Source organism: Astatotilapia calliptera, chromosome 12, assembly GCF_900246225.1.
Source record: "Astatotilapia calliptera chromosome 12, fAstCal1.2, whole genome shotgun sequence".
In the NCBI taxonomy this organism is placed as follows: Eukaryota; Metazoa; Chordata; class Actinopteri; order Cichliformes; family Cichlidae; genus Astatotilapia; species Astatotilapia calliptera.
In genome coordinates, this window is record NC_039313.1 from 34,057,255 (window position 1) to 34,081,641 (window position 24,387).

At 41.9% G+C, this 24,387-nt stretch overlaps 1 protein-coding gene across 1 annotated transcript in view; it reads right to left on the bottom strand.

Annotated features, from left to right (window-relative positions):
* Positions 1-24,387, bottom strand: part of rasgef1ba (RasGEF domain family, member 1Ba) — a 129,144-nt gene that overhangs the window by 99,707 nt on the left and 5,050 nt on the right. The window contains exon 2 of the mRNA XM_026186876.1: positions 5,229-5,276. Coding sequence (XP_026042661.1) covers positions 5,229-5,276 — 48 coding nt within the window. The remainder of the gene's footprint in view (positions 1-5,228; positions 5,277-24,387) is intronic.

Consider the following 24,387-nt stretch of genomic DNA (forward strand, 5'->3'; position numbering starts at 1 on the left):
GTACTCAAGTAAAACTCACCACTGAATCTTTTGTTGTTTAAATCACATCTTAATAAATTAAACTGTCCCTGGTACCAATTGAATTGATTCATGTTATGTTGTTCAGCCTTTAACAACTTAAATCAGACCGAGGATCACTTCTTTCAGCTGAAACCTAATTGCAACAAAAAATATTTAGTCTATGATATAAAATGAAACCAAAGATGAATAGACAGTGTTTAAAGTTGAGAGTAATCTTGTAAGCTTTATTGCAGTGATGGCATGCACGCTGTGGGCATGAGAGGAAGCTAAAGTAAAATAAGACCTCTAAAGGAAGTAGATTTTTTCAGCTACGAAAGAAAGCGGGTCAGTCCTTTGGAGTTACTCCCCAATTCAGACTTCCAGGAAACAAAAACACTGAAAAAGTAAACCTAACATAAAAGTAGCCAAATAATGGTTTAATAATTTAAATAACCTGCAATGTGAAAGACAATGCATCTCGGAGTAGAACACATTCTACTCAGTATAGACAGTACTTTGCTAATTAGCAAAATTAGGTTAGCCAGCTTGCTGCTACATATATCTAAGATAATTTTTCAATCATCAGCCAAAAAGGAAAGTCGACTTACATGAAGGGACCTTTGTTTGGTTTGGGGGAGATTAAAACCATATCCAATTTATGTTTTTTCATACCCAACTCTATGCTAGCTTCCCTTCCAATCTGCAGTAGCTGGAAGCTAAAGATGGGATAAGGCCAGAGTATCACCTTTTTAAAGCCCCGAGCAGCTCTAGAATGAGTTTCTTTATGCTGATGACACCAAAGTAATCTTGGGTGTGTTTTCCAAAGATGAACGTATAGTGAAGGAACAGCAAGGCTCATGATATAAAGCAACATAGCGAAAGCAGCATTACAGGGTCCAAATGGAACTGGGTCCCTCGCGTTTATTGATACCGTTAGAAATGGCAGGATGAATTCTTTAGCTTAAAGAGCTATAGGCCTATTTCGAGCACTCAGTCACATGGTTAAAAAAAAAGCACTTCACAGCGCAGAGACTATAAAATGCATGCAAAAAGATTGCTAATCTTTTTATGTTTTTTTAACTGTAAAGTCATTAAATGACAGATTTAAATGACCAGGGAATTGTGTTGGCCCCCCTATTCCTGCAAAGCAGCCCTGACCCATCGAGGCACTAGACCCCTGTAGGTGTGCTGTGGTATCTGCACCAACATGTTAGCAACAGATACTTAAAGTTCTGTAAGCTGCAAAGCGCGGCCTCCACGGATCAGACTTGTTTGTCCAGCACATCCCACAGATGCTTAATTAGATTGAAATCTGGGGGATTTGGAGACCAAGTCAACAACTCAAAGTCATTGTGCTTCTCAAACTCTTCCTTAATCTGCATTATCCTTCTGAAAGATGCCACAGCCATCACAGAGTACCATGAAAAAGTGTACATGATCATGTCAAAGTAACATACAAGGTTTCCCAGCACAACATTGCATCACATTGCTTCTGCCAGCTTGCCTTCTTCCCTTAGTGCAAAAATACACCACTATACAGATGCTTAAAATATTTCTGCATATTTTCCACAACACTACTCAAACGTGATGATTTTTGAAAAAAGTATAAAGTTTGTATAAAGTTTGCACTCTTGTGCTTCAAACACTGCAAATGTAGCTGATACTCTTTACACGTGATTCTGACTGATAAACACTGCAGGCTGTACTGGGACTTGTCTTGGGATGTGAACCCAGTAAACTGGTGTGAAATGGTCATTTCCCATGAAATACTTTCTCTCTCCCTGCTGCCTTAAATTCTGTGGGTTCATAAAAGTTTGTCCTTTTTCCATTTGTTTGTGTTTACTACTAAGCATAAGATAAGATAACCTTTATTAGTCCCACACGTGGGAAATTTGTTGTGAAGCATGTGAAGTCATTGGTCTGCAGAGTGTAACAGTAGCAGTTCTGTACCCACTGCCCCAAGTCTTTAACCCGATCTGTACTGAAAACTGGTTCTAAACGTTGTGTAAGAGCTGAAATGTCACACCTCCTCCCCATTTCCCCTCCAAAGCGTACCAAAGTGTCACAGCAGGTCTGAGCTTGTTAATATCTGCAAGTCATGTTTAAGTTCATAAACTCCTAAATGAAACGATTTCCTGTGGGCTACTAACAACACCTTTAATTACTTTTATGGGGGGGGTTCGTTTTCACTTTCATTTGTTGTGCATATTACTTTACCAGTGTTGGATCCACTTGGATCCAAGTAATGTGAATTTGATTATCAAACTGTGAGTATAACACTGAGCAGATGAATGTGCCAGAGCAGACTCATCCACAGATACTTCACAATGCACCACCTACACGTGTTCCCTTCAGGTGGATTTCAAAGAACTACAACTTGAATAACTACTTGTGGCTTCTGATGCCTGCGTCCAAGTCCATAAAATCACTGCTTAAACCTTAAACCTAAGGCCTGCAGTAAAACATTCCTTACATATATATTCATATGCCAATTCACTTCAATTTTCACGCATACAGTATAACGTCAAAACTTTGCCTTCTTTGATCTGCACTTCCTTTTTTATTTGACAGGTGGTATGAAAGCCTAGCTTAAAACTATTTCTTGCAAGATCTAGAAATATATTCGTGTTCATGTACAAGAAACTTTCCACAATTTCACAACATGTTCCTTCACATTTCTGTGAAACACTGCACTGCACTTTTGTGCCACGGACCGGTTTAATGTCAGACATATTTTCACAGACCGGCCTTTATTAGTCCTTTATTTATCCAGGTAAAAATCTCATTTCCAAGAGAGAATTGGCATCATGGCAACAAAAGCCACATACCACATAAGTATATAACATTTAAAACAAATACAACATCCCATACCAACATGTGTAAAATATACAATAACAGATCAAATTAAGAGTACATTAAAAACAATCACACTGAGTAAAAGAGTTGTTCTCTCGTTCCTTTAAGACAGACTTAAACTCTCCCAAGGTAACCAATTCTGATCATTTCAGTTCCTTCTGCAGATTATTCCAGGAAGCAGGGGCAGCGTATTTAAAAGCCTTTTTCCCCAATTCTGTTCTGATTTTTGGGACAATCAATTGTATGATATTGTGAGAACAAAGGCTGTATTGGTTGTGGTTTTTACACATATAAACACATAAATAAGATGGAACCAGCCCAAGCAGAGATTTATAGATAAAGATCAACCAATGGGAGAGTCTGCAAAAGGTGTCGCGGATAAATACAACCAAAGAAAATGATACGACCAAGACAAAAAGGGTGGTATTTTGTAAATATCATAATTAATGTGAATTCACTGTGTAACTTAATTAGCAGCGTCCTCCTGAAATGCGCCAACAACACTGAGAGTAACATCCTCCTCTCTGTCCCTTAATGCTCTCTGGTCGCTATGGTAACGCGTAAATATTTCTTTCAAAATAAGACACACGACCACAACACGGGAAAACACCCAGGGAAACAGAGTTAACTATAAAAACCCTGAAAACCATAAGTTTCACACCCGAGCCTCAACTCTGGCAGCCCGGTACCAAACGACTCACTGACCGGTACCGGTTAGGGACCTCTGCTTTAGGTGGACTTTAAGCGTTTTATCTAGTTTACACTCTCTGTCAATTTAGAAATACCAACAAGCCTACCATGCATGTGCTTGAATATTTCACAGTACTCTGGTGGAAACTCATGCTGGAACATGATAAATGTGCAAGCTCTGCACACATGTATATGTAGTGGTGCATTATACCCTTTTTTATTTGCTAAGCTTGAGCTTTTTGGCATACAGACATGACAGTGCAGTAGTCTTCTATTTTTACTTATTTTGGAGAAGAAAAAAAAGAGGTAATTTTTACTAAAAATCTGAGAAAACTTAAAAACCCAAACCAATGTGCATTATGAATGGCAACTTTCTTAACAGGGATTTAATTATTCCATGTGGATGTTCTGCTCATGCAAGTATGACTTCTGTCAAAATTGTTATTAAAGTATGATTAACCACTTTTTCTGCAAATGGCGTGACAATCTTAAGCAGTGGATGTAGGTTGTCACTGGGCTGTCATCTGCGCGTGTACTCACAATCATTCTTGGACGTAAAAAAGCCACCATAAAAGAATAATATGTCACAGCCACTCCAGAGACTTTTCAGTTTCTGGCCGAATAAAAATAAATCAGAGTGCTGACTTCATACTTCTCAAATGATCGATGCACAATGTCTTTCTTCTGCTTTGATCCTGGATGAGGTAACTGCAAGTGAAACCAACAAAGCCCTGAATGCCCAGTCACCTCACAGGGGCACACGGTGAAACACAAACCACCAGATTACAGACTCATTCAGGTTTGTTTCATACTCACTAGACTGACAAAGGGAATTAGGAGAGAGTGCGAGATGAAAGATGTGTTTGGCGGCATTCTCAGACAGCTTGTGATTAACTGGGAAGCACACGAAGAAGAATGAAGGAGAGAATTAGGCCATTAATGTGCTCAAGTGGCTAGATTGTTATTTACATGCTGTACGAATCACATGACTAATTTGTCTGGTTAAACAGTACACGCTGATTTGTACAGATGTAACAGAAATGAAAAAGACTCATTTGTGCTAATTAAAGGTTTCTGAATTTAACGTTGATAGAAGAGATAAAGAGAGGATGATATGGAGAATAATAAGATGGAAAAAGGAGGGGTGGGCTGCAGTCAAACAGAGAAGAAAGATCAAAGCAGAGGCCATCGGTGTTCACTCCCGCAAAGACACACTATGCATGTGTGTAAGTGTGTGTTACACCATCTTCAAAGATATCTGGCAGTTAACAGAGTCTCCATTAACCACAGAAGTCATCAAAGAACTTTTAAATATCAAGAGCAAACTTTGGGTTTCATCTGGAGCACTTCCCCACAGAGCTGCAGTCCAAATAAATTACACTTTGTGATGTTAACATTTTTTGGGAAATTTTCATAATGCTTTTGATAGAACAGATATGATTGTAGTAAAATACAACACTGCTCCATGTAAATCTGTACGTGCTCGGATGGTTTTTATCATGTGATGTTTACAGCAAAGTTATCAGCACGTGTTGTTTTGTGTTGGCTGAGCCAACTCGGTGGCATGTTTTGTACAGTCAGCTCTGTGTGTGTGTGTGCACTCCCTATTCCCACAGCATGAGGAACATGGAGAAACAAACCACAAACAATAAGTGATTTAAGCGTTTCATGTGTTTACCTACCCGCTGTTTGGAGGAAGGCCTCATTCCAAGATGGGGCTGGCTTCGACACTGCAGGGAGGGGATGAGACAAAAATATGATGATGAATCTCAAGAAAGGATCAAACAAAATATTGTTTTATATCACTAAACCACAGCATGTTCTTCTATTTAGTTTGCTATATGCAGACTTTAACAAAGCTAAAATGGTTTAACAATAAAATTAAAAAGTAAATTGTGTTTCTGCGTACAGTATTTGCCTTTTTTGATTTAAAATACCTGAAAGCCTTTTCAATATTTTACACAGAAGCAAAGGACAACACAAAACAGATCCACATTCATGACACCAGGCATGTCCAAAGTCTGGCCCAGGGGCCAATCATGGCCCTAGGTCATATTTTTTATGGCCCTTTGCACTTATATTAATAAATAAAGTATTATTTATACCGCAAACAGAATTAATACATGTAATTTCTCTGTTCACTTCATGTTTCAGCACCATGAGAACCCATTGGGTTTTATGCACCCACACAATACACAGCCATGAATGCTGATGAATGATCTCCTTTCAGTTTCAAAAATACATGAAGGTGATTCCCAAAGTCGGACTTGCGCTGGCCCAAACACAAACCAGTGTCCTCTTCAGTCATGCTTCTGTGATTGCTGCAGATGCACTAAGCTACTATTAACCAAACAGCAAGCTGGGCAGCAGTAATAACTTGGAATGACGCAATGTGGAAATTAAAGTTTTTCATTGCTATGACTTTAATGTACATCAGCCCAACTAAGCTAAGAAGGCCCATCCATAATGCCAACATTGAAGTTGTAGGAGTAAATTTCCAAAACCACATGAAAAGAACTGGTTTGCTATGAGACTGAGGCCCTGCCCACACGTGCATAAAAACAAGTTTTTATCTCGTCTTGGCATCCAGAGTTAAACACAACACAGGTTCCATAAATATTGTGCATCATTTAACACACCGAACACCAATATTAGAAACAGTGAGATAATAAGGGATGTAAAAAAAAAAAAAAAAAAGCAAAAACATCCTGCATATTTACAAGAATTTAAGCTTTTATCCAGTAATGGCTGACTTTGTATTTAAAGCAAGTAATCTGGATGGTTTACACCTTGAAAGGTGTAAAAGAAGTTTGCAAAATCAGCCAACTTCACATTTGGCATCAATGTTTCAATTTCAGATTTTTGTTGCATATCACAATTCTTACTTATCAGTGATGTGCATTCATTTAATAAAAACAAACTTCTCCCACTGATATTCGATACACTTTGAAACACTGTTTCTGCATGTATGGTATTCATACTGTTGCCCTTCAGGCGCTGGCATCAGCTTTCACTCATTCTAGTGACCACTAGCAGAGTGCCAGTAATATTACAGTTAGACTCGTGATCCCGACAAGAAAGCTTAAGCGAACAAAGCTTTAAAAAAAAGACTCGAGAAGGCAACTGGGTTTATTCCCTCCCGGCTGTCGGCTAAATGCTGCAAGTGCAAAATGTAAATGAGTGCATTTAAACTGCAGGCATTAAGACAAATGTAGCCATTAGTGGTATTTAAAAGTGAACATAGAGTTTCTCACAGAGGGGACGACAGAACAAGGAATCCTAATGAGTGTTTAAAAGGCTCGACATGAAGCTCCCAAAGGAGTTATTTACAAAGGAAAAAACTCAGGAGCACGATAATGAATTCCCACATGCAGAGAAACACACACACACACACACACGCCCCTCAAACACACACAAGTGCACACATACACGCACTGTGAACACTGACAGACATTATTTGATCTAGAGATTGAGATTTTTTTATGTGAAACACACACAGTCAGACTTCCATAAACACCACTACCCACATGCACACAGAAAGCCTTTTCTCTGCTGCAGCAAAGATATTGTTTGATATAGAGTCTCACTTTTCCTTAAATACACAAAACCAACCTCTCACAATCAAACCTCAGATGATTTGATGTAAGAACTTATTGTTTCATACCCAGAGCCACAAAAAGCCCACGCTCACACAGGCACACACGCACCTTCTAACCAACAAAGACATCGTTTGATCCAGAAAGACTGAAACCAGGAAGCAGCAGTAAACCTTCCAGAGAAGGAGCTGGCTTTTGTTTTACAAGCTACACCGTCTGGAGATTGTGGGGACATTTGAGAGAGAAGGTGTGAGAGCGTGGTTAGAGAGGCGATTGGTGAGTGAGAAGGGTAAAGGTGGCTAAACGATACCCCTGCAGATATCCCCCTGAGACCCAGCCTACTCATTTATGTCCTCTGTTGTGGACACACAAATCACAAAAAAGTTAAACTGAGACATACATAAACTATGTTTTCTTCCTAAATCTAACCAAGTAGTTAAACTGAAAATACAACAAACGAGTCTAAAAATAATAATCCCATGTGAAAAATCAACTGTATTCTGATTCTGCTTCTTGAGGCAGACTTAGTCTAATGAACAGAAAAAAACTGAGCTCTACATTTAGTCATTATACAAATATGAGACAGTCAGACAAAGAAAATCCGATTATTCCGAGGCTGAAACAAATGAAACGGGGTTTATTCTTGGTTTCCAATACCTGACACTTTTCCCTTTTTGTTTTACTCCTGCAGATGATTGCCGTGACCTTTAGAGAAATATTACGCTGCATAGAAGAGAGAGACGCGGCACCTATGATTGAATGTCTTTTTGATGAAAGCAGAGGGACGAGGTGAAGAGGCGGGACGGAGAGGAAAATGAAAACAGAAGGACAAGACGGGGAAAATCGCCTTGCGTTCTCTCCGTCTGATCACAAGCACAGTGCGACGTTCTGGTTCTGACATTTTAGCTTGAGATGTCTCATCCATCTTCTGAGGTTTTTGCTGGATTGCCAACTGTCAACTATCAGCTGGAGTGAGATCAGGTGGCGAGTGTGGGGGGGTTGCAGTTTTGTGGGCTTTATGGGTAGTCCGTCTATCACGTGTGTCTTGTAGACTTGGAGAAGACTCACGACCAGCTTCCAGCTGCGGGGTGTATTATGGGAGCATGGGGCTCCAGGCCTGCTGCTAGACCATCACCTTGTATAACCACAGTGAGAGCTGTGTCCACGTGCTTGGCATGAAGGCATAGTCAGGGTGAGGAGGGCATCTGTCAGCTGAAACCAACAACACTACTGCTTGAGAAAGAAAGATAAAAAAAAACAAAAACAAAACAAACAAAAAAAACGCTTCACTGTCAAATTAGCCAAGTCTGATGTCAAGGTAACAGCGGTCTGCGCTCTAGAGCTGCAATGCTTTGGTCACATTACACCATATTTTGCATATTAATCTATACGCCCCTCGGCTTCCTTGTTTTGTGACCTCAGTAAACACTGATGGCTTTATGGGCTCAAATCGATCGTTTCAAGTCAAACCAAATACAGTAACCATCTTGTAAATTATGCTGTTTTTTCTTATGTTCCCCAGCCCACATAAAACACCTGGGCTCTTTACTATGATTGCATTCCAGCCTATCAACTCGCTGCGTTAACCCACAGCTTCCCCTGCACGTTTACATGAAAGAGGTGGCAGCAGCCACCCAATCACAGTTATTGCTAAATGCAGTGGTAAGAATGTGGCTGATTTTTTGAAGGAAGATGAAACTATGGGAAAAATATGAGGAGGTTAAACACATAATGCAGACTGAAAGCAACCCAGCAGCAGCAGATGACGCAGCCGTATGAGTGCATGTGAGAGGAAAAGCACTGTAAATTTAATGTGCAGTTTAAGTGCTCTGATCAGTAAGACTGAAAAAGAACCACTGTACTAATGAAGTACAGCCTATCTGAGAGAGGGGAGGAAGGAAAGCCGACTGTGTAAGTGAACAGATTCATGGATATCACAACTCCATCATTAAGACACTAATGGGTTATAAACAAGTATTTAATTAAATTAATGTTTACAGACCATTTTAGTTTTTATGTTCCCAGCTGCAGACTCAGTGGTGTTGAACAGTCTGAGAGTATAGAATAAATTCAAAATCAGAATTCAACAGTATGCTTAATTTAAGTTTGATATAAAGTCCAGCTGTGCACAGATGTCTGAGCAATCTTCCAGGAATAGTGACACTATTTTCTGGAGAGCTGATTGGTCACTAGAAGGTGATTTCATACCTGTTGATCTCTAATCTGAAATTCTGCTTCATAGTACAGGCCTCTTTGCTACATTCTGCTTCTTTCATGAGTTCCTTGCACCAATTTTCAAGGCATTTTCTTGCCGCTTGTGTAACAGTATCTTACATACACACCTCGGAGTTATCCAGAGCCAAAAAAGCTTAACTGCTGAGTAGAAAGACAGTTTATCGAAGCTTGTACTATTGGGCTTGTGCTCATTAGAGCAAATAAACCTCAAACACTCACACACTCTTGCATGTTCATGGTTTTAGTGTCATATCTGTTTGCAGATTTTGACTATCCATCCATTCGCTTCCGCTTATCCTTTTCAGGGTCGCGGGGGGCGCTGGAGCCTATCCCAGCTGTCATAGGGCGAGAGGCGGGGTACACCCTGGACAGGTCGCCAGTCTGTCGCAGGGCCAACACACAGGGACAGACAACCATTCGCACTCACATTCACTTGCACATTCACACAATGGCAATTTGGATTTTCCAATTAACCTATCCCCTCAAGCTGCATGTCTTTGGACGGTGGGAGGAAGCCGGAGTACCCGGAGGGAACCCACGCAAACACGGGGAGAACATGCAAACTCCACACAGAAAGACCCCGGCCTGATGGTGGAATTGAACTCAGGACCTTCTTGCTGTGCGGCAACAGTGCTAACCACCGTGCCACCGTGCTGCCCAGATTTTGACTAGTCACAAAAAAAAAATTTTTCCCCACAACACTCCTCTCAGCCTTGAATCTCACTTTGCACAGCATTTAAATTTTCTCACTGCGTGCACGGAGGCTTGAGGTTATATTAACATGCACATATTGACGAGAGACCCCCCCTCTGCTATTGTGCCCATCTAGAGATGTATAAGTGCATATGTATGCAGTAGCTGTTTTGGTAAATGGTTCTGTGTGCGAGACTGCCGATGAGGCCTTGTATGAGACGCTGTTGTGTGCATATGAATGGCAGGGGGTATCCTCTTCCTGAATGCAGAGTGCATCCAGAGTATCTCATTGCTATTCATGTGAATGATTCTCCTGGAATCAAACAGCAGCCAAAAGCATATTTGCACAGAGTTAAGATGCATGCTACACTGGCAGAGGAATCTACCAAAGAGTTTCCTCCAAAATGAATTTTGCTTCACCTCATCAAGTTGCCTCATGTTTACAATGCAGCTGTTAAAGAAAGAAAAGTGTAGCGCTCGTCGCAGTTTTTAGGGAATAATTTCTGCATATGGGATTTCATTTGTCATCCACCAACTTTTCTCTTTGAAAGTTCAGCTACTGAACTGATTAAGAACATCAAAGCTAACTCAAACCTTCACCGAGCCCATCAAGTTTCTGCTACTGCAGTTTGATTCATGGGACGTGCTGCAAATGTACAACTGAACTCAGCTTTTACAGCAATTTTGGTGGTGTTGGAACCCATCTTGGCTCATGCAGGGTGGGAGACAGGGTAATCTCTGGACAGCTTGCCAGTCCACATCAAGGTTCAGCCCAGTATCGTTTCAATTAATTCTCAGCAGAGTAGGAAACATGAAACTGAAATGAATCTGATTACATGAATATCAATCTGAAAATGTGCCTTTGAGAAGCTTCGCAGACATGTAGCGTGTGTTTAGCTGTGTATAAAATGTTGCATCAAACCACTGACAGAATATTCATGCAGGTATTCTGTTGTAAAATTGCTGATTGCCACTAATCTTTGTTGTCAGAGAAACAGGGATGAGGGAGTCTTGTTAACATTACACCTCAGCTGTGGTTTCCCTACCCCAGGCTTTCTCATTTCTAGGACATAAACAATAAATACAACCTTTTCTACAGTTAACCTATTAGCTGTTAATGCCCAGGTCCAATCAAATGAACCGTAACCCTAAAGAAAGGTCTACTGAATCTACTGAAGTTAAATGAATATTTTTACATAGCGGGAAGTGTGAAGGTATCATACTTCATTTGTATTTACTAAAACCAAGCTTGAAAGGGCAGCATTGCAGAGGTCTGGAAAGACAAGAGAATATCACACAATGAGGATCTCAAGATCAAACCCCTTCCAGGTGAACTGAAATCACAGACTGCAGGACCACTGAGCAAGGCACTTTGCCCCCATCAGCCCAGCGACCAGCAGCAGTGACAGACTGCTTATAGAATGAGTGGCAGCTGGTGACGCCCAAAACTGCCGTGTGAAACACCTCGTCTCTCCATTCCCTGACTCAGTATTTCCTCCCCTCTGCCCTTCCCTTCCTTTCCTCGTCTCCTTATTGTCTCTCCTCTCGTGTCCACGCTGATATAAGCAGCCTGTTTTTGTGCAGGTTCCCCCACCCGATCTGACAAAGGCCTAGATTTCTGACCGACTGATCAAAAAGAGATTTGCCCTGAGCCAGATAACATAATCCCAACCAATGAACACTCTCTCTTTTATATTGTGTAGCTGTTACAGCTGTGTAGCTTCACATCCTTAGTTTATTCTACAATATTACCAAACAAAGTGAATAAATGGCCAGTTGTCCATGTGATAGTGTGAATCTGCATCATTTCATCTTCTCCCAACCATCAGCAGGCTCATTAATTCCTTTCTCTACCGTAAAATATGTATTCTGTACCATCCGAGTTTAAACACAGACCATGTTTTCAGTTGTAATTTGCCTTCTGCTGATGCTGCACCCCACTCATTATTTAATGAGTACAATAATCCACTCTGTTCTCATATGAATGTGTTCCTTTTCTTTCCCGGATCAATAAACAGGTAATGCAGTCGTGGATTTAATGCTTGTTTTGTCTGCGAGTCACTACCACAGTCCTGCCTTCACTCTTTCTGGACCACACGCTGGCATTAATTAAGCAGCAAGCAGCACTTGGTTATATGTTACACATCGCCCCCTTGTGGTCACACCATCAGTTGGGAAACGCATAGTTGCCTTGCAAAAACATCCACATCTCTTGCAGTATGCAGATTTATCTGCTATTACTGTCCAGTATATAATTATAGTGGGAGTGAGCTGCACAGCTGTGTGTGTTAATGTGTTCAAAAGATTGCGTTCCCTGTCAGTGAAGTCTAAAGCTTCCTCTGCTGAGATTCAGTTGCATGGATTTGTTTAATGTTTAATTCCATGACAGTAATTATTTCTGACAAGTCTTTAAAAGCATGATGTTGGATATGAATCATGTGGTTACTGGAAACTGGAAAGTGATGCTAGAATAACAGCATACGGTGGACATAATGGAAAGTGGGGGGAACAACCCACTCTGTGAACGTTTTAGGAACTCTCACATTGCTATAAAAGATACAGCTCATTTACTTATGTTTTAAAACAAACCAGGAATGTCTCCGATTTTTATATTAATCTGAATGTTCAAGTGACAACTGGCTGGTTAATAGTGCCCACTACAGATTGAAATCACTGTGATTTAAACTCGAGTGTGTCTTATGTGGGATCTTTTGGGGTCGACAACAATTTTGGTAGTTGCTGTTTATTACCCTAGAACAGTGGTTCTCAAACTGTGGTACGCGCACCACTGGTGGTACGTGGGCTCCCTCTAATGGTATGCAGGAAGTCTCCAATAAAAATTAAGATTAAATAATATAGCGTGTTCTGATTTAGGGATTTCTGAAAAATTAAAACATCCAGCTCTGCTATCACTTCCAACATAAATGAAGACAGGAAACTAAACCGCAGTGACGTTTGTAGGGTTACTGAAGTTGGACTAGCTGGTATATAATAATGTGCTACATGGTTGCTAGCTACACAGCTATGGTTAGCATAATATAAGCACAGTGTAGCTGGAGGATGAATGCTAATATAAACCAAGAGAGGCCGACAGTGATCACTGACTGTTTTTAGGGGCTTGTTCAGATTAAATAGAAGATATAAAGCATTAAAACATGTTAAAAACACAACAGCCTTAATAAACGCAGAGTAGTTTGGACCCAGAAACAGGGTTCATACGTCATCACTTAAAGATTGGATATCCCACCTGCTGTGAATGTTTTAATGCAGTACAGTTGTTATTATCACTCGCCACATCCTGTTTATGACAGTGAAAATAAATAACATTCATATAAGAAATAAAATTGTCTCGTGTAAACTGTATGTGGTGTTAAATAGGCCTATACTACTGTACTTTAATGTCAGTTATAAGGGTGGTACTCTAAGAGACATATTTTATGAGGTGGTGCTCATTGTGAAACGTTTGAGAACCACTGCCCTAGGAGCTCATCTTGAAAACACCACCCCATCATCTGCTCAGCTATGATGCTCCTCTGCTACACGTGCTGCTCTGATGGTCAGACTATGAAACCAGCACTTTGATACTCTGCCTTATTACAACCAAATAAAAGACAGAATGAAACAGACTAAAGAGATTAGACGAAAACAACCTCACATGAAATCAAGAGAGCCTGAGCTCATCAGGAAATGCTGTTCCACATCATTAGCTTTAAGCCTCGACTTTGGAACAGCCACAAGCTTCCTACCTGTTGGTCCAAGCATGCAAACGTCTTCCTACTAGGGTTCAACATTTCTGCTCATTAACTTCAAATCAAAATCAAATCAAATCAAATCACTTTTATTGTCACATCACATGTGCAGGCACACTGGCACAGCACATGCGAGTGAAATTCTTGTGTGCGAGCCCCACAAGCAACAGAGATGTGCAAACACAACAACACAAATGAGCAAAATACAAGAATGGCCAACCTGAAACTAATAAATATATGTACAATATATAATAGTGTATGCATTTCTGGATGTGTATACTAAATATTTTCCTACGTGTGTGTGTGTGTGTGTGTGTGTGTGTGTGTATACACATTTTTACAAATTAAATAGTAAAAAAATAAAAATAAAATAATAATAATAATAATAATAATAATAAAATATATAAAATATACAGAGTTGAATATGTGCAAAACAAGTGGCATTTATATACAGTGTGGAGTGCATAATGTTGAAGTTCCAGTAGAACTTAGAGCCAGACTCACATGTGCTTTAAAAGTGACGCGTAAATCATGTGTCCTGCTTTGCCCACCTGCAGACATTAGAAATCTTCACTTTATCTACATGGACACAGATAAATAAATATAAGAAAGGTGTGAAAATCATGTTCAGGTCAATGAAAAAATAATGGGGCAAAATGAACAGAGCAGAAAAAAGAAGAAAAATTAATGTTCATGAACAGAAATTAATGGGTTCAATTTTGTGAGACAGCTTCAGATGGGTACGGTTAGTTGTGCTACACTGATGCTGACTGTGTCGTCGAGCAGTATGCACTGTTACTCACTCCTTTGAGGAATAATAATATTAATACTTTGTTGGGAGGTGATTCAGCTTTTGTCTTTGATAGGCTCCCAAGCCTCATAATTCAAGAGATCCAAGGTAATCCTAAATATAAAAACTTTAAAAAGCCTCCATCACTATGACAACCATTAACATCGGTCTAAAGATACTGGGCAGCCTTTACTCAGCTTTCATTTACTAAAAGCAAATGGAACTGAGTTGATGTTCTGCCATCAGTATTTTCTTTTTAACCATTCCACATTTTAACCCTTTAGTTAAAAAAAGCTTTTACTGTTGGTGGATTTATCTTTACTTCTAGTTTTTAGCCTGAATGATGCTTAAAAACTAAAAGCCTAAAATCAGTCTGCCACCAGTTCCCAGCTCTGGTTGACTAAAACCTTCTTAATGTGTTACAATATCACATTTGTGGAAAAGCCACGCTCATTTGGGTTCAGTCTGAACTTTGCCTCCTTCTGAATGTCACTGTTTATGAAATGCAGATGCCGGGAGAGGACAGAAAACTTTTAAGTGGCTGTCAGGTTTTATAGTTTGGATCAGATCATGTTTTCTCAGCTCGCTTTGCTTCGATAAGAGGCCTAAAACATTCCCGTGCGCAAAGTCATTTGAAACACATTTGCAAGGAGTATATAATGTGTTTGGACTGACTGTGCACGTGACACCATCGCTTAAAGGAAATCATGGTTTTAACACAACCATAACAAAAAGTGAAAATGGAGACATAAAGGATAAGTCATCAGCACAGACTCACTTAGTGAGACGTGAGGCAGATATCGTGTTTCACTGCAGTGTCATTACTAAAGTGCATCACAGTGAAAGTTCCTTATGCACAAAGACAGACATGCATCATGTGGGGGAAGCGCAGAACTGATGCTGCGTCCCAAAACAAAGTCACAATGGCAAGTGTTTTCAACAAAGCAGGAGAAACTCCACAATCAACAGCAATAAATCACAAACATCACTTAAAATACTAAAAGCTGCTCACACAACCGTGAAGACTCCGAGCAGTCGTTGCTGATGATTTTTACCAATAGCACATGAACTCGTTTACAACCTGTTCTATCAACAGTCTTCACCTGGATTGTGAAAAAGAGTACCAGCCACTGGCCCCACACCTGTGACCCGGTCATAGGACATAATATGAAAGATGAATATAGCTTCCAGGTCTGAAAAGTGAAGCCAATGGGGACGATTTTTTTCACGTCTATGGGAAAACATCCAGACCTTGATCCTGACCTCTGTACACACTCTCTGGGTAAGTTTATGGGCTCATTCAGACATTTTCTTCCTCTTATCCAGCTCAGAGTTGCAGCTGTGCTGGAGCCTATTTCACCTGTCACTGGTTGTAAGATGGAGTATAGGTCACCAATGGCAGGGCTAACGAGGAGATACAGACACCATTCACGTGTGCTCACGTTCACACCTACACACAATTTAGTATCATCAGTTACACTAACAAGCATCACAGCGGGAGGAAGACAAAGCACCGATGGAGAGCACACAGTCACGGGGAGAACATGAAGGGATTCAAACTCCGGACCTTTAAGCCATGAATAAAATGTCAGAAAGGACGACAACACAATGCACACTTCTCGGTAAACGGCGTTGGTCAAGTTACTTGAAAAAGTAACTAGTTACTAATTACTGATTACTTCTCCAACAAAGTAATTCTGTTACTTTAATGATTACTTGTTTTCAAAAGTAATTCGTTACTTTATTACTTAGTTACTTTTTAAAAACATGATACACAACCTGAACTTATTTTTTCTGCATAATCCATCATATCAAACTAAATCAAATGAAAAAGTTTATTTTTAAAAATTGTTTCATTCGTTTTAATCTTTTAACTTTATGCACATTGCATCAAGCAAAAAACTTTAATTATATGAAACTGTCTTTGACTTAAAGAATTTTAACATTTAAACCTATTTTCTGCATATTCCAGCAAATAAAATAAAAATTATCTTTTGTGTTTACACTCAATAGATGCAAAAAACAAATAAAATCAAAGATTCAGCAGCACTACGTCCTGTCGCTCTTAAATCTATTGTCACCTGTTTAGCAGGAGTGGGGCAGGTGGAGGTTTGCCCGGTGCTGCAGCGGTCATGTCAGTGGGGGGGATCCGGGGATTTCTCTGTGAATGTCACATTCCCGTGGCAGCGTGCAGATTTGAAGTTTAATTTCTCGCTGTAGAAAGACACGCAGAGTGAACAGCGGACGCTAATGTCTTTGTCCCTTTTTACGGAATCAAACTCAAAGTAATGTGAGTACTTCCACGCTTTATACGCAGCATGGTCGTACTCTCTCCCGCTCTCACACGTCTGTTGCTGCCACGGACGTCGCAAGCTCGTAAGTCATTGTCATGAGACACTCTCACAAGCAAAATCACGGTTTAGTAACGCAGTAACGCAGTGTGCTTATGGGAAAGTAACAGTAATCAAATTACTTTTTGCAATAGTAATCTGATTACTTTACTCATTATTTGTCACGTTGTCCTCGTGCCCGTGCAGATTCTCTCCAAGACTCCAACAATCCAAGTTTCTCCTGCCATCCAAAAACTGTGGTGGGTTTTAGGCCCACGCACTTGCAGCAGAGATTCTTCATCTCAACACTTCACTTCCTGGTTAAATAACAGTTAAAGTGTATATGCACATCTTTGTTTCCTTATATGCGAATCTGGTCAATAAGGTCAACTCACTGCAGAAGACAGTAATTCAGCTGAAGATAGCTTTATAGCGCCACGTCAGTCAAACCCAGCTGCTAATCAGCGAGGTCTTTTCCTGCGTGCCAGAGGAACGACTGTGTTTGATGAAGACTGTTATCAGAGAGCCTTCAGCTGCGTTTCCTCCCAATGTGCCAAACATAAGAGCGACCAGCTTTCCTATTATCCACAGCTATTTTTGATCAAGCACTGCCTGCCATGATGAAGCCCATCTGGAAGATATACTCCCACTAAAAGCTGATTGTTGCCAGCTCCAAGAAAACTGTACCGAAATCAATTAAGAGAGGAAAAGAAAAATCATCCTACAAATTCTCCTCAAAATCTCGGCCCTCAAATGCTAATTTGACATATTGGCAGCCATTTAGAATATTACTGTTCAGTTAAGGGGCTATTATACCCTTTAAAAAGTGTATTATAAGATGTAATTGCTGCAACTGACAGGCCTCTTATGCTGCCACACAATGAAGTTGGCACTATTATTACTACTATTTTAGCCTGAATCTCTCCTCAGACAGTTATAGGTAAGGTGCTGCATATGGAAACCAGTGACATGGGAGTTTCCTCCAGCTGTTAATGGACAGCTGACATCAGCAGGTTTTTCCTAAATAATAATTAATACTAATCATCTAATTAACCATTGCAATCCTAAAGAGTTTACTCGCCTCATCTGCATCTCTTTCATCCTGTATTGATCCACATGCAGACTGAGAACTACACACTGATGAGAGGCAGCTCTGCATTTAGTGGACATTGAGCATCTTCTATCTTAGCCTCAGTGACTGCACGCTGCTCTCCAGGGGTCCATGACCTCAGCTAAGTGGTCAATCGTGTGTCTGAGGCCTGTGTATCACAGCAGATTCAGGAGGATAGCAAAGTAACCTTTGGTTTGCTTTTTTCAAATGTGGTCTCACCAGTAAGAGCTTGACAAAACTTCATCTCCCGACCAGAAATGGTCCAGAAAACAGTGCCACCTTTCTTGTAAGATCTCTTAGACTTTGGTGCAATGATGGTAATAGGACTGTTTTTAAAGACAACCTTTCACAAACTAAAAAACAGATGTCCTTCAAAATGATTAGCTATATGGCACTCTTCAACATTTTAATGCCTTATATTACTACTTGGCAGCATTTTTAATCACACACACAACCTGAGCACTGATGTTAGAATAAAGCCTTGATTATAATGTATTGTGGACGCAGACAGCTGCACACCAAGGCTGAGTCGTCACTCCTTTACCCTGTGCAGGTACAGGAACGACCCTGGTACTCACCGTCTGATGATGAATTTACATCACTGGTATGTTGAACTTGCTTGGCCAAAGTTAGTGAACCACCTAGCGACACACAGCATGTGAATACCTGGAGAAGCATTTCTCATCTTCTGTTAGGATTTTTACCCGTCTACTGCCATCTCCCCACTGCAACAAGCTAACCTTAACTGGACCAGTCTATCAGCTGAACACGGCTTGTATAAGTTCTGTCTCAGATGGATGAGCTCCCTTTGTGAATGAAAGAAAAATCTCACATTCATCCAGTCATCCACCACGACCGCTTGTCTCAAAATCAGCCAGTTATGCCATGCTGTATCTCGCTAATTCAGTAGCTAAACCTTTGTGAATTTTATAACCATAGTTGATAATTAGGTGAATCTAATCTGCATGCACTCTTCCCATTTTTTGCTAACTTACTACACTTGTGAGTGAGACACCCCCCACCCTTTCTTTAAAAACACTGACCATATAGTAGATGTACTTTGAACCCTTCATGTGTTCACTGATGCAATCTTGCCCCAAACACTGTGTATTTTTCCACAAACTTTCCTCTTCTTAAAACCACTTCTTCGTATTTCTCTGGATTTATACGTCTTGACATCTTTTCAAACCCACAGCGAGGCCCTGAGAGTACAGTGATGTTAATCTTTTTCTTTACCCTTTGAAAGATGAATTCTGCTTTAAAAACAAGCTGCCTAGCAAGAATAAAGCTTTATGCTGAAAGGCTGCAGAGAATAAAGAAAGCCAGAGAGAGAAAAGAGAGAGAAAGCCTGGCAGCAGAAACATCTCTTACGTGAGTGAATGACGACGTGGTAACTGTGAGACAAAGAATAAAGTACGAAATCTCACAAATGCACTGAAGAAGTACAAGGTAAAATAATAATGAAGGCAAAGTTTGCAGAAATAAAGCAATTTAATTCAATTCAATTTTATTTATATAGTGCCAAATCACAACAAAAGTTGCCCCAAGGCGCTTCATAGATACAGAGAAAAACCCAACAATCATATGACCCCCTATGAGCAAGCACTTTGGCAACAGTGGGAAGGAAAAACTCCCTTTTAACAGGAAGAAACCTCCGGCAGAACCAGGCTCAGGGAGGGGCGGGACCATCTGCTGCGACCGGTTGGGGTGAGAGAAGGAAGACAGGATAAAAGACATGCTGTGGAAGAGAGACAGAGGTTAATAACAGATATGATTCAATGCAGAGAGGTCTGTTAATACATAGTGAGCGAGAAAGGTGACTGGAAAGGAAAAACTCAATGCATCATGGGAATCCCCCGGCAGCCTACGTCTATTGCAGCATAACTAAGGGAGGATTCAGGGTCACCTGGTCCAGCCCTAACTATATGCTTTAGCAAAAAGGAAAGTTTTAAGCCTAATCTTGAAAGTAGAGATAGTGTCTGTCTCCTGAATCCAAACTGGAAGCTGGTTCCACAGAAGAGGGGCCTGAAAAAAAAAGGGAATTTAAAGGGAAAAAAGACCAAATACTTTATTTTTAGGGTTAAAAAAAAATACTTATTTTTTCTAAACTTTCTGTGAAAATGTGAAACTTAACATCAGCCAATAAAGATAGCATCTATTCCGAGTATAGAAACATATTCGCTGAGTCACATATTCACTAATGTTCAGTTAGCCTTTAGCAGCTAATTAACCACATTAAAGAGCATCTGTCAGACTTTAAACAGCTGCAGCCTGATTTCGTTACTAATCTGTGAATAACTAAACATAACTCCACAAGCACAAAGTGTTACATAATAAAATATGTGATGTCATTTCTTAAAACAAGTACAGAAAAAAAAGAGGAGAACTTTATGTCTTCATCATTTACTTTCAGCCTATCAGTTGATATTGCTCTGGAAGCCATGAATAAAGTATTTATACTCACAATGTGCTTACGTTCTTCTATAAAAAATATCTTGCTCGACTATTTTCCAAGAATCAAATTCATCCATCCATCCATCCATTTTCATCCGCTTTGTCCGGGGCCGGGTCGCGGGGGCAGCAGCCTAAGCAAAGAGGCCCAGACCTCCCTCTCCCCAGCCACCTCCTCCAGCTTATCCGGGGGAATACCAAGGCGTTCCCAGGCCAGCCGAGAGATATAATCTCTCCAGCGTGTCCTGGGTCTGCCCCGGGGCCTCCTCCCGGTGGGACATGCCTGGAACACCTCGCCCAGGAGGCGCCCAGGGGGCATCCTTGTCAGATGCCCGAACCACCTCAGCTGGCTCCTTTCGATGTGGAGCAGCAGCTGCTCTACTCTGAGCCCCTCCCGGATGGCCGAACTTCTCCCCCTATCTCTAAGGGAGAGGCCAGCCACCCTTCGGAGGAAGCTCATTTCTGCCGCTTGTATCCGCGATCTCGTTCTTTCGGTCACTACCCACAGCTCGTGGCCATAGGTGAGGGTAGGGACGTAGATCGACCGGTAAATTGAGAGCTTCGCTTTTACACTCAGCTCCCTCTTCACCACGACGGACCGGTGCAGCGTCCACATTACTGCAGCTGCAGCCACAATCCATCTGTCGATCTCCGGCTCCCTTCTCCCATCACTCGCGAACAAGACCCCGAGATACTTGAACTCCTCCACTTGGGGCAGGAACTCATCCCCGACCCGGAGTGGGCACTCCACCCTTTTCCGGCTGAGAACCATGGCCTCAGATTTGGAGGTGCTGATCCTCATTCCCGCTGCTTCACACTCGGCTGCGAACCGCTCCAGTGCGAGCTGGAGGCCCTCACCCGATGAAGCCAACAGAACCACATCATCTGCAAAAATCAGAGATGAGATTCTGAGGCCACCAAAGCGAAAGCCCTCCGCCACTTGGCTGCGCCTAGAAATCCTGTCCATAAAAATTATGAACAGAACCGGAGACAAAGGGCAGCCCTGGCGGAGCCCATCACCCACCGGGAACAAGTCCGACTTATTGCCGGCAATGCGAACCAAGCTCTTGCAACGGTTGTATAGGGATCGAATGGCCCGTAGCAATGGGCCAGACACCCCATATTCCCGCAACACCTCCCACAGGACACCCCGAGGGACACGGTCGAATGCCTTCTCCAAATCCACAAAACACATGTAGACTGGTTGGGCAAAATCCCATGCACCCTCAAGTATCCTGGAGAGGATAAAGAGCTGGTCCAGTGTTCCGCGACCAGGACGAAAACCGCATTGTTCCTCCTGTATCCGAGGTTCGACTAACGGACGAACTCTCCTTTCCAGCACCCTGGCATAGACTTTCCCAGGGAGGCTGAGGAGTGTGATCCCCCTGTAGTTGGAACACACCCTCCGGTACCCTTTCTTGAAGATGGGGACCACCACCCCGGTCTGCCAGTCCACAGGTACTGCCCCTGATCTCCACGCAACATTGCAGAGGCGTGTCAACCAGGACAGCCCTACAATGTCCAGAGCCTTCAGGAACTCGGGGCGGACCTCATCAACACCAGGGGCTCTGCCACCAAGGAGTTGTTTAACTGCCTCAGTGACCTCGCCCCCGGAAATTGGCGGGTCATTCCCCTCATCCCCAGACTCTGCTTCCTCCTCGGAAGACGTGTCAGTGGGATTAAGGAGGTCCTCGAAGTATTCCTTCCACCGCCTGACAATTTTCTCAGTCGACGTCAGCAGCGCTCCGCCAGCACTATACACAGTGCAGGTAGAGCACCGCTTTCCCCTCCTGAGACGTCTGACGGTTTGCCAGAATCTCTTCGAGGCAGCCCGAAAGTCTTTTTCCATGGCCTCTCCGAACTCCTCCCACACCCGAGTTTTTGCTTCAGCCGCTGCCCGAGCCGCATTCCGCTTGGCCTGTCGATACCTGTCGGCTGCCTCCGGAGTCCCACAGGCTAACCAAGCCCGATAGGACTCCTTCTTCAGCCTGGTGGCTCCCTTCACCTCTGGTGTCCACCATTTGGTTCGGGGATTACCACCACGGCAGGCACCAACCACCTTGCGGCCGCAGCTCAATGCAGCAGCTTCGGCAATGGAGACTCTGAACATGGTCCATTCGGACTCAATGTCCCCAGTCTCCCTCAGAATGCTGTTGAAGCTCTGCCGGAGGTGTGCGTTGAAGATCTCGCGGACTGGGGCCTCTGCTAGACGTTCCCAGCACACCCTCACTACGCGTTTAGGTGCACCAGGTCTGTCCAGCGTCTTCCCCCGCCACCTGATCCAACTCACCACCAGGTGGTGATCAGTTGACAGCTCAGCCCCTCTCTTTACCCGAGTGTCCAGAACATATGGTCGCAGGTCTGCTGATACGATTACAAAATCGATCATCGACCTACGGCCTAGAGTGTCCTGGTGCCACGTGCACTTATGGAATCAAATTCAGGGCTCGCAAAATTTCAAATTCCCTGGTAGCCCTTCGGGCAGGGACTCTTCAGTTTTTGGTAGCCCAAAATAAATTTAAGTAGCCCGAATAAAAAAGAGAGCAATTTTTTGATTTATGTTTTGTTTCCTTTACAATATTATACATTAAAGTATAATATTGTATAATTATATAATATTAACTTCTTTTCTTGTGCGCGTTTCTTATTTTGACAGCGAATGCGCACCTGCGGACCACTTATGTGTAGCCCTGGTTATTTAGCTCGTCATATTGCAGCTACAGAAATTCTTTTGTCCATGAAACCATAAAGCTGCACTTTCTTTTTGCCTTATAGTCTGATTTGTCATAACTTTTCCGTTTTGTGGTAAGCTTTTCTTTGGCTGTCACTTCTTCACCCTGACCTGTCTTATTTGGCTCAGCAGAACTAAAATATATATCCTGCTGCTTTTACACACGCACTCACATAAGCTCAGCGATTCTCTGCGCGATCAACCTCTCACATGTTTAAGCTGCGGGAGATTTCAATTGTCATGTTTGCATAGTAAGCTAACGATTGATAAGACGATGTCAGAGGAATTGGTGCACAAATTATCATCACTCACCAATCAGTGCTGTCGCTCTCTATACACAGTTCGCACGATTGCAAAGTGAAAGCAAAAAACAAGCGCAAATTCAAACGCGATTTCAATATGTCACATATTGACAGTGGCTCACCGATGCCAAAAGCATTGACATATATTTTTCCTTCCTACGATAGGCCGACGGGCAGAGCAGAGATAGATTTTGGTAGCCCGACTGGAAAAATCGCTAGCCCCGTGACGTGGGGCTAGCGATTTTGCGAGTCCTGAAATTTGTAGCTTGTGTGAGATTTTTAGCCCTCTTTGACTGACATCACCTGCTTTGAGAATATTTTTTTCTTTGCTTTAATTACACAAACTAAAAATTTCACTGTATTTTTATGTCAGTGGGGTAAAAAAAAAAAAAAAAAAAGTATTAAAAGCCTTGATTTGATCGTCTAATGCGGCTGCGACCTCTTTCTGCTCCGATCTCTAAGTGGAAGCTCTGTTGTGCTGCAGGGTCACAACGTGGGTTTTTCAGCTTTATTTCTAGGAATTGGACAGGAAGTGTGGAAGTTATTCACTGAGGTGAGCAGGTGTGTGAGCAAAGAGTGTGTCGGCATGTCACACTTCAGGTCATTTCTACAGAAATTTCTTCTTCAGACACCTCAGGACGTCACAGGGCAGGTCTGCACTAACAGTCTCACCCCGGGGTGTTAAATTCACTTTGTACAACCCTGTGAATTTTGGAAGAAAAAAACAAAACAGATAACTGACACACTGCCTTTGGGTTTAGAAGCAGTGGAGTCTTCAACTCAAAAACTGTTCAGTAGAAATGAACCTTAACACAACATACAGGTCAGCTTCAAACAGCCGATGTCTGAGATC